The sequence below is a fragment of the Erythrolamprus reginae genome, chromosome 5 (genome assembly GCF_031021105.1).
Source record: "Erythrolamprus reginae isolate rEryReg1 chromosome 5, rEryReg1.hap1, whole genome shotgun sequence".
Lineage (NCBI taxonomy): Eukaryota > Metazoa > Chordata > Lepidosauria > Squamata > Dipsadidae > Erythrolamprus > Erythrolamprus reginae.
The window spans coordinates 76570714-76582421 of NC_091954.1; the positions used below are offsets into that span (position 1 = coordinate 76570714).

General features: G+C 41.2%; 1 protein-coding gene across 1 annotated transcript in view; it reads right to left on the reverse strand.

Moving 5' to 3' along the window:
• Positions 1-11708, reverse strand: part of SEPTIN2 (septin 2) — a 33442-nt gene that overhangs the window by 17082 nt on the left and 4652 nt on the right. The window contains exons 2-5 of the mRNA XM_070753229.1: positions 8904-8933; positions 7029-7152; positions 6548-6634; positions 5509-5632 (exon numbers count right to left, since the gene is read on the reverse strand). Of these exons, the coding sequence (XP_070609330.1) occupies positions 5509-5632; positions 6548-6634; positions 7029-7152; positions 8904-8912 (344 nt within the window). The 5' untranslated portion in view covers positions 8913-8933. The remainder of the gene's footprint in view (positions 1-5508; positions 5633-6547; positions 6635-7028; positions 7153-8903; positions 8934-11708) is intronic.

Consider the following 11708-nt stretch of genomic DNA (forward strand, 5'->3'; position numbering starts at 1 on the left):
CACGAAGAGTGCCTCAGACCTCCGATTGGGTCCTGTGCGTTGAATATACATTTTTAGCGCTCTAGTGAGATCCAGAGTGTGCCATCTAATTGCCAGGGGATGCTCCCGTTGGAGACAGAAAGAAGGTAAGACAATATCCTGGGATCTGTGGAACATGGAACTGACCTTGGGTAGAAAGGTGGGGTCCAGTCGCAGAACCACCTTGTTCTGACGGAACTGACAGAGGTCCTGTCTGATAGAGAGAGCTGCCAACTCAGATATGCGTCAGGCGGATGTAAACTGCCACCAGGAATGCTACCTTAAAGGATAAGTACCTGAGGGACGCAGATTTCAGGGGTTCATAGGGTGCCTGAGTAAGGGAATGGAGAACCCGTGGCAAGTCCCAGGAAGGATATCTGTGGACCTTAGAAGGCCTGAGGTTGGCCACTCCTCTGAGAAATTCTTGGATTTCCGGAAGGGAGCGGAGAGGCTGCCTGCGAGGCCCTGCCAAGACAGAAGAGAGCTGCCAGGTGGCGACGGATGGTGCTGGTAGAGAGGCCTTGGTGGAAACCTTTCATGAGGAAGGAGATTATCCTGTGAATGAGAAGACACAGGGGAGATAAGCCCTCCTGCGAGCACCACTGATGGAATTTGGACCAGGTATGGTCGTATATCCGGTTGGTAGACCCTCTTCTAGACTTCAGGATGATTTCCACTGTGTCCGGGTCGTACCCTCGCAGGTCTAGGTCTCTCCGGATAATAGCCAGGCGGTAAGGTGGAACCACTCCGGGTCTGGATGAAAGGAGGCCCCCTGCCGCAACATATCCTCCGAAACGGGGAGTCGCCAGGGGTCCTGGACGGACAGCTGTTGGAGGTTCGCGAACCAGGGCCGGCAAGGCCAGTGGGGGGCGATCAGGATTACTCGAGCCCTCTCTAGGATGATCTTGTGGACCACGTCTGGGAGAATTGGAATTGGAGGGAAGGCATACAGAAGACCTGGAGGCCAAGGGATCCAGAGAGCATTGATTGCCTCTGCTCCCGTGGATGGAAACCTGGAGATGAAGCGAGGGAGCTGGGCATTGGCTTCGGTCGCAAACAGATCCAGCACTGGATGGCCGAACCTGAGGCAGATTTGGTGGAACAGTGCCTGATGGAGATTCCACTCACCTGGATCTATGGTCGCTCGCGAGAGCCAGTCCGCTTGGACGTTGAGGCTCCCCGAGATGTGATCGGCTAGAAGCGACTGGAGATGTTTCTCCGCCCAAAGGCCTAACTTTAGGGCCTCCCTCATGAGGGCCTTGGATCTTGTGCCTCCCTGTCTGCAAATGTGGCTTTTTGTGGCTATGTTGTCGGTAAGAATCAGAACATGCTGGTTGGAGATGTGAGGTTTGAACTGTTTTAGAGCTAGGGACACAGCTCTTAATTCTAGCCAATTGATGGGCCTGGAGGCTTCCTCCGGTGACCACGTGCCCCGGGCTATTAGACCCTGGGCATGGGCTCCCCAGCCCGATAGGCTGGCATCTGTGGTGACAACAAACTGGTCTGGGCACCTGAAGGGAGATCCCTTGTCTAGGGCTGGAGAAGTCCACCACTTGAGGGATCTGCGAACTGCTGGTGGAATGGCGATGCGACGAGTCGAGTTGCTGTGCCCCGATCTCTGGAATGGTAACAGAAGCCACTGTAGTTCCCTGGTGTGAAGACGAGCCCAGGGGACAATGCCAATACACGACACCATCTTTCCCAGTACGGAAGATAGGGTGACAATGGAGGCAGATTGTTGGGATAGAATACGAGAAATAAGATCCAACATGCTGTGTTTTCTCTCAGAAGAGAGGAAAACCTGGGATATCTCAGAATTAATGATAGTTCCCAGATGTAGAATGGAAGTAGATGGCTTAAGGTGGCTCTTTTTGAAATTTATGGAGAAACCATGGTTCTGTAGGACCGACATGGTGGAAGAGAGATCTGCAGCCACTCCATTTTTAGAATTTCCATGAATTAAAATGTCATCTAAATAACATAAAATATGAATGGGCGTGGCCCGGATATGTGCCGCCAGGGATCCCAAGAGCTTGGTAAAGACTCTGGGAGCCGAGGAGAGCCCAAATGGCATAGCCCTATACTGAAAATGCCTGCCCTGGAAGGCAAAACGTAGAAATTTTCTATGGCCTTTGGCAATGGGGATATGGAGGTAAACTTCCGTAAGGTCCAGGGAGACCATAAAATCCCCAGGATGCAGGGCGGCTAAGATGGAAGATAAGGAATGCATTTTAAATTTCCTATATTTAATGAATTGGTTCAAATTCTTTAGGTCTAAGATGGCTCTCCAGCCTCCAGAGGTCTTAGGGACCATGAAGAGGATGGAGTAGAAGCCCAAGCCTCTCTGGAGAGAGGGGACCGGTTGGATAGCTTTAATAGCCAACAAGTGGGAAATAGCTTCCTCCATTCGGATACGAGATGGAGACGAGCTGGGAGAGGGACAAGAAATAAAACGCTTAGGGGGAGGAGAAATAAACTCTAAACGGAGACCCCTTTCCACAGTATCAATGACCCAGGGGTCCTTACAAGAACGGTGCCAGGAGGTGGAAAACCAGGCCAGGCAACCGCCTATGGGAAAAGAGGAAGACTCACCATCTGGGTTTTTTGGAAGCCCTGGTAGAGGAGGATCCTCTCTGGTAGCAGGAACCTCTGCCCCTGGTGTTTCTAGATTGGGATTGAAACCGAGGGGAATACTGACCTGGATTCCTTTGAAAGGCGAAACCGTGATCCTGTTGACGACCTGTGCGCCGAAAGGACTGCGGTTTAGGGGCCTTCTTGGTGGTAGGTCCTAAGACCTTTTTCTTGTCCGTGGTCTCTGTGAGGAGAGGGTCCAGAAGGTCTCCGAAGAGGAGATTGCGTTTCAGAGGACCCATGGCTAACTGCCACTTCTGCCTTACTCCCGCCTGCCAAGGGCGGAGCCATAGAAGTCTTCTGGCCGTTGTGGAGGCCGCTACTGACCTGGCTGCAAATCTGGAAGATTGGAGAGTAGCGTCCGCTACGTATTGGGCAGCTGCGAAGATTTTTTTGAAATCTTGTTGGCCTCGTAGATCATCTGGAGGTAGATGTTGTTGGAGCTGACGAAGCCACAAGAGCATAGCTCTGGAGAAGAAGGATGCTGCTGCAGCACTTTTAATGGCCCATGAATCTGCGAAGAAACCTCTCTTGAGCATTTGCTCAAGACGCTTGTCTTCTGGACGGAGGACCTCCTCTGCTTCGCCAGGCATGGCAGCAGCCGAGTGGAGAGTCTTCACCGGTTCATCTGGCCTGGGACAGGCTAGGAGCTCCTCATAAGAGGGAGAGAGCTTGTAGAGCTTCCTGTCCTTGGAAGTGGGAGTGAAGCCAGAGGTTGGATGGTCCCACTGTTTGAGCAAGGCGTCCTTAAACAATTTGGGCATAGGAATTACCTCATTGTCTTCCTGTTCTCCCATGAAATAAGGAAGATTTTCCTCTGGAGGATCTGTGGAAGGAGTAGCCTGCTTTTCTTGCCCAGCTAGCCCCGTGGATACTCTTGCTTTGAGAAGGAGAGATTTGAAGAGTTGAGATGGAAAGATGGCAGCTGGGGCTGGAATCTTAATTTGAGATTCCTCATCTTCCGACAGACGCTGAAAGGGGTCATCATCCTCTTCTGCTTCCACGTCCTCATTCTCTTCCTGAGAAGAATCTGAGTCCTCCATGACTGGGGCTCTGTAGGAAGGAGAAGAACGCACGGGACGGGAGGAGCGTGGAGGGGGATGAGACAGAGAAGGAACATTGATGGCCGAGAGTTTAGCATCAATGGTTTTAGTCAAAACAGACAAGATAGACTGAAACTCCGGAGGCAAGGAAGAAATATCAGCCGGAAAGTTAGAAGGATCCCTGAAGGCCTGAGAAGGTTCTGGCTGGGAGGAATCTTCAGTAATATCTGGCTCCTCTGGACCTAAGCCCCATAGATTAGGTTGGGGTGGATTTAGATTTGGCTCATCCAGGGATAGCACAGGAACCCCAGAGAGAGGCAGGTTAGAGGCCTCCGGGGGGGTTGGATTCATATGCACTTGGGCCTGCACCTTTAAACGTTTGGCTGATTTATCATGTATTTTTTTGCAGGGCTAGGTCCCTTCTCTTCTCAGCCCTGGTGGACTTGGCCAAGGAATGGGCTCCTGAAGAAGAGGAGAAAGAGGCCTGGGGGATATTAGTAGATTAATCACCAGTAGGCCTAACCTCTCTGGGACCTTTGGTAGTGCCTCTCTTGGGAAAAGAAGCCATAGTCTGAACAAATTACAGAAGACAAGGCTTGAGCCAAAGAAAATAGGGGGGAGAAGAATTTAATAGCTTTCCCAAGAGGAGAGGTGACCCTGCTCCTAGGCCCAGGAGTGGCTGCGACTTAGGGGCAATCCGGACGGAACCAAGAGTTCGTGTCCCTAAATGCAGCGTGGCAGGCCTCACTAAACTTAACTTAAACCAAGGCACACTGGTTGGAGGCCACTTCCGTGGAGAATGGACCTGAGGAAACTCACAGCTACTCCAGGGTCAAGCGGCGGACTGGAAGCACTGATGGATGACCAAGCAGGGCAAACCGAAAGTGCGAAGTTACTGGGCGCGAGGGCCTTCGCGCCAAAAAACCTGCTCCGTTTTTTTGCAATCGGAGGGAACTAAGTCCGGGAGACAAACGAGTCCCACACCGCAGGAGGTAAATAGCCCTTTAATCCTTATATAAACAATGGCTTGCCCGGCAGGACCTCCAGGCCGAGAGGAATAAGATAAAATTCCAGGCCGGCCGCAGCGACAGCACGGAGGGGAAAAAAGCCACGAATGGCTGCGCCGCCCACTTCTCCCCCAAACTCGAAGCCCGATACGGCTGAGTAAATTTCACTGCCAGCAAGCTTTAGTAATAAAATAATCTTACTGTTTTAGAGAGAAAGGATCGAAGGGAAGGTGTTTTGAGAGGAACGAGCGTTCACGCGACCCCCTGGATGCGGGGACTGAGCGAATTCTGGGGAAGGGGCGGATCCAGCAGGCTTTTTTAATACTAGGCTCAGTCCCATCGGATTGGACAGGAGCAACCCACGTGACTGCTGGACCCACTCCTTCAGTACGGAGAACATGATTGTTTAAATGTTCATTATTAGATAGTTTTATAATTGTTGTTTAAGCCTAAGGAAATAATGTTTAAAAGTAATAATTCTCTAAACTAACTGAATTGTTTCAAAATAATTGAATTGACAGGCATAAATTCCTTTCATGCTACATCATAATACAGAAAGCATTCAAATCCCACCCCTTACAAAACTTTCTGCTATTTTCTATAGTTTTGTTGTTGTTAACTATTCATCCATGAATGGTATTATTCTTATTCTGTATGTACTCCATTAATCTGAAGACTTTACATAAAAATATATGAAATATGTAATTAAATGTAGCAATTATTAACATTAAAGCTAAGAATTATAAACAATATAACTGTTTATATTATTATATTCTGTTTAACATTTAACATGTCCACTGAATACATACCAATCCCGACAATTAATAGCATCACCATATCCTGGTGTATCTACAACAGTGAGACGAAGCTTTACACCTCTTTCCTCAATTTCAACTGTTGAGGCCTCAATCTGTACAGTTCTTTCAATTTTTTCTAGGAAAGGAGCAAAACTGGATTTCAGAAAATTGCTGACATCAAGTCTTTATGGCAGGATCAAGAATTAACAATTATTCTCAGTAGATAGCTGATAAAGGTATACCTCACAGACAAATCAATTATGATGCTGCAATCCAATATATATTTTCAATTATAAATTATGCCATAGAATTATAAAGCTGAAATGTTCTATGGCAATCTACTTCAAATATATGGCGCAGCAAGTAGAGTGTGCAGCAGGTAGAGTGCTGTACTGCAGGCCACTGAAGCTGACTGTAGATCTGTATGTCAGAAGTTCAAATCTCATCACCGGCTCAAGGTTGACTCAACCTTCCATCCTTCCGAGATGGGTAAAATGAGGACCCAGATTGTGGGGGCAATATGCTGGCTATTAAAAAGTGCTATTGCTAACATGTTGTAAGCTGCCCTGAGTCTAAGAAGAGCGGCATAAAAATCTAATAAATAAATAAATAAATAAATAAATATGGATATTACTCCACATTTGACAAACTTATCTGATTTAGACAGTAGCACGGTTTGAGATGAATGATTTCCTAATAATCCAATACATGTAGCTGATAAAAATAAAAACATCCTACAACTGAAACATCAAAAAGATCAAGACTTGTGCTGCAAGAAAAATTAATTGTAAAATGTAGATCAGATGGCATTTTACCAAAATTATTGCAATATATTTTGATTTCTATACTTTTTTGGAGAAAGATGTTTTACAAAGTAATAAATCTGATTGTAGAGAAAATTATGTATATAATAAAAATAGACAATTTCTAAAACTACCCCCCCCCCCAAAAAAAAAACTTTCACATTTTAAAAAAATTAGAACCCATTTAATTTTTCTATTGCAATGTTAAGATCCAAAAGACTGTACTGAAAGGACAAAGTTAATCTTACCAGCTGCTCCTGGGATTATCCTTTCTGGGTAGAGATCTGTTAAGAACAAGCTGTTTATTAGCGTAGATTTTCCCAATCCAGATTCACCTATTAAACAATATAAAATACAATTAGAAACAATCTTAATCATAAATAATTACCGTAGCTATTTAAATGGACTACTATTATTCACTGAAATTCTGTATTGAAGCCTATATTTAGTGTTCAGATTTAGGAATTTTACAACTAAATACATTTTTTATTATGGATCTAAATTTCTGAATGATCAATTATAAACCATATGAAGAATTCTTTATATAATGGGTTCTATGATGCAGTTCTTTGAAAAATTTATCATTCTGAAATATTGATGAATCAATTAAACAGAATAATATATTGCAAGCAATTTTTACAAATTAAGAGTACAATTTATTAGAACAATTGAACTGGCATCTTGAAAGGTAATAGTGCACATGTCAATTAAAAATATGAATAATCTTACCAACTACCATAAGGGTAAATTCAAAGCCTTTTTTCACAGACTTCCGGTGAACCTGGTTTGGGAGATTTGCAAATCCAACATAACCAGGGGTTTCTGGATTTGTAAACTTTTCAGCTGGCTGTTGCTGAAAAGAAAAATAGAATACTAAAATTAAATAAAATTTTATAATTATTTTTGTAAAATTATTGAGGAAATGGTTAAAGTTACAGATTTACTAAATTTAGTCATTTGGTGTTATTTGAAAAGTATAGTTCAATAATTGGTTTAGAATTAGTAATTAATAACAATCTAGTAGAAGAAATGGTTAAAATGGACTAGAAGACCTCCAAGGGCCCTTCCAACTCTATTGTTCTATATACTCTATTGTTCTATATTCTATCTATTGACTTTACACAACCAATATTATTGATTCAAATCTCATGTTACATTTATTTCACATTGGTTTCAAAAATAGAACATATTGTGAATCATGTCGTAGGAAATATTTAAGTATAACAGAAACATGATTTTAGTTTTTGATTAACCTGATAAAAATAGATTAGTTTTGACATTTCTGAATGAGTCTATTTTTATTACACAATATAAACACTGTATCTTAAATTCAAGGATACACAAAGTACTGAATTTATTATCTTTAAGAAAAATGAGCTTTTTATAGGAGAAGAGCACTCAGAGCTAGAAGCTTCAGTTAAATGCATCATCAGTTTAGAGTCCTTGAGTTCCGCAAGAGATTCAAATCCAGCCTCCTTGAATTCTTTTGGCTCTTATTTACCACTAATTTCATGCTGGCCATTAATTGATCAGATTCTTTTATATAAGCATGAACAATTAATCTTTCTGAGCTACAGTTCAAGCAAGGGTCCTGATCCTTTTTCCTTAACCTTTTAAAATTAATAGTCTGGATGAACTGTTTGAATGCAGATTCAGTATAAAAAAGGATTTTAATTGGAACTGTATAAAAAATACTACATGCAAAAATGTGAGGATTTAAAAAGCATATATTTTCTGACTTTTGTTTCCTAACAATCAACGCCTTAAGAAATTCAACCATTATTAAATAATCTTCACTAGCATATTAATCACATTCTTTTAAAAATGTATAATCTATAAAGCTAATAAATTTTAAAAACATGTGTTTTTTAAACTAGAAGATTTTTGCTTACTACATTAGCAAATATATTTCTTTTATTGCCAGTGTAATATATGGAACTGTATAGAACAGCATGGGTGTGCGCTATCACACATGCGTGAGTGCCCACACCTATAATTCAATGCCAGGGGAGGGCGAAAACAGCTTTCCCGTCCGAAGCCCTCTGGAGGCCGGAAATGGCCTGTTTCCCAACTTCTGGTCAGCCCAGTAGACTCATGTTTCGCCCTCCTCAGGCACCAAAGGCTTTCCTGGAGGATAAAAATGCCCTTCCCCATCCCCCAGAGACGCTCTCTAGAAGCCAAAAATGCCCTCCCAGAGCCTCTGTGTGAGCCAAAAATCAGCTGGCCAGCACACACATAAATGTTGGAGCTGAGCTAGGGCAACTGCTTGCGTGCCAGCAGATATGGCTCCATGTGTCATTTTTCGCACTCATGCCATCACTAGTATAGACTGTAGCAATATTAAATAAAAGTATCCATAAATACATAAGTAGCCGCAAAAAGAGAAATTAGTTTTAAGTGTTTTCCTGCTTAAATATTAATTATAAACATATTTAATTAATTTAATCTAATTAATTATAAAAACTTACATCTCATATTAAGATAATTCACATGCTCTAAAATAATGAAATTATAGAATATAAACTATAAACTACAATATATGTACACAAATTGTCTATTATATATAGAAATCAACAAATACTCAGTAACAAAGGCATTCCTTACCTTAGACATTTTTCTGTAGATTTCCACCAACTAAAAAAGCCCAAAGCAATATATTGTTAGAAAATATTCTATTCTTTGTCTTATGATCAAGTTAGGATCCTACAGCAAAATTACATACATAGATGTACTTAAATGGAAATAAAGCTAGTGAATTTTTAAAAGTTCATTTCTTTGTAAACATGTAATATATAGAAATTAGATTATTCTAGTCCATCATTCTCTTGGATAACGGGGAAAAAACATGATTTTAAATCTACAACGAGAACAGCAGAAGCTGTGAACTGAGGCTGGGAAACTTCCCAGCAAACCTAAAATTAATTTACTTAAATCTGCCAGTAGTTCAGGAAAAATGAAGCAGAATAATATTTCAGGTATGAATCTCTCTTTGGTCAAGGAACAACGTATGGAAGTTGATGAAAGAGAGATTCAACCTGGAAAAAAGGAGGAACTTTCTGATGGTGAGAGCAGTCAACCAGGAGGTTGTGAGCGCTCCAACACTTGTGACTTTCAAGGGGAGATTGGATTGCCATTTATCCCAAATGATATAGGATTTAAGATCCCTTTCAACTCTAATAATAAATAAAAAACAAAGTGACATTATTTCTGAAAAATAATAAAGCATAGCAGAATTTGTCTTATTTTTTCTTTGGGTGGTATAAATTTAATTCTCTGTAAAAATTAAGATATTTTATTATATATTTATTTTAGACTTGAAGCATTTCTGCATGAGGATATTCTTTCCTTAAAATTCTATAATCTTTCTCTCTCTCCTTAGTAATAATTTGTAATACATCTGTGACATCTTGTGACCTGCTGGTAGCATTAATTTTCTTTTCTATATTTTTTAAAAAATTCAAGCTACAGATTCTTTTTTAAACTGCTCTGTATTTATAAATGAAGCAAATATAAATGCCCCGTGATAATGTTGCAGAATCCAATCTGGGTCTGTCTCATGGGCCAGAGGTCTTCTGAGCTTTTGGACCCATGCTGTAACCCAACTCCTCCCAATTATTTAAATAGATCTACTCCGAACATGACTAAGTCAGGATTTAACTCAGCTGCCTTATTTTAATACTCATACTTAATACTAATACTTAATCCTAAAACAGGACATTTCAGATTATACTTTTACAGATCTTCAATAATATAGCAGTCTTTAAAAAATAAGTCTAATAATCTGAACATTCTATAGGCATTTATAGTTATTGACTTACTTTCTTGCAGCAAAAAACAGTCAGTTTCAAACCAGTCTGATCTCTCCAGCAATTTGCCTCTGTGCCACAGTTGTGCTTAATCAGGCTCTGCTGCTGTTTGCTGCAAGGAGGTAAATCCCTGGCAGGCCAACGAGTGGGGGGTGACTGGGTGGGACTACATTCAGTGTATAAGACACACCCTCTTTTGGGAAGTAAAAAGGTATGTCTTATACTCTGAAAAATATGGTATGTGGAAAAAAGTGAAGAATAAAACAAACAAAAAATAGCAAAAGGCAGTATTAAGTAATCTACTAAAAACTAGAAGGCACATTAATCATCCAGTAGAATGAATGGAAAAATTATATAATGAACCTGCTTGAAGCAGAGTTAGTATATGTTGCAAAGTGTTATTATAGAAACAAGTGCAATTAAATTGATGGAAAATAGTAAAAATGATGTTGGATGTGGTGATGAGGGCTTTGGATGAGAAAAATATGATTGCTGGAAAAAAGCCAAGATGAATAATATATTGTTATGCAGTTATAGAGAGGAAAGGTTAATTTCCAATAATTAGTTAAGGACAGCAAAAACAGGGCTACAAAAGGCATAGTAGATGCAGATCCATTTTGTTAGATTTTATTATATAGAATAGTTACAGTACATAGGCCCATTTTAAAAAAATATAAGTAATAGTACATGTTAGTTCTTTAACTGAAAGGCATTCAGAGAACAAAAAACAAAAAAGCTGTCAGTAATTAAAGTTAGATTTTAAATATATATCCTTAAATGGCAAATCTACCATTACTAATTGTTCAAAAGTAGTTAATAAAAAAAATGAGGGAGTAAAATTAAGAGATGAAGCATTGTGAAAATGAGCTTGAATACAATCAGTCATTCCAGATTTCTTTACAAAGAGAAAGCCAGAGAAAGAAATCATCTGACAAAGGGTTCCTATACAACATAAAGGACAAAGGAAGCCTTTGAGAGGTGATTTTCTTCTTTTAAAAAATCTGAAATGTAGGAAACAACATAGTCCAATGCAACATATAGAAACTATACTCTGCTACAGAGATGTTTTTCTGAAGTGCCAGGATACTCAGCACAAAAGGAATAAATGGAGAACAGAGAAAATCCTGACCCATTATTATTATTGGAAATTAATTTTGCATGATCTATAGCAGTGATTTTCAACCTTTTTTGAGCCGCAGCCCATTTTTACATTTACAAAATCCTGGGGCACACCACCAACCAAAATGACACTCTTAACACAGTAAATATTATACATATACAGTGATCTCTCGATTAGCGCGGGGGTTACGTTCCAAGACCTCCCGCGCTAATCGATTTCCGCGTTATAGTGGTGCGGAAGTAAAAAACACCATCTACGCATGCGCGCCATTTTTTTCATGGCCGCACATGCGCAGATGGTGGAGTTTGCGTGTGGGCGGCGGGGAAGACCAAGGGAAGGTTCCTTCAGCCGCCCAACAGCTGATCTGCTCCGCAGCGCGGAGCCGAAGATGGGGTAAAGGCAAAGGGGAAACCCCATCTTCGGCTCCTCGCTGCTGCCGCGCTGCGGAGCGGATCAGGTGTTGGGCGGCTGAAGGAACCTTCC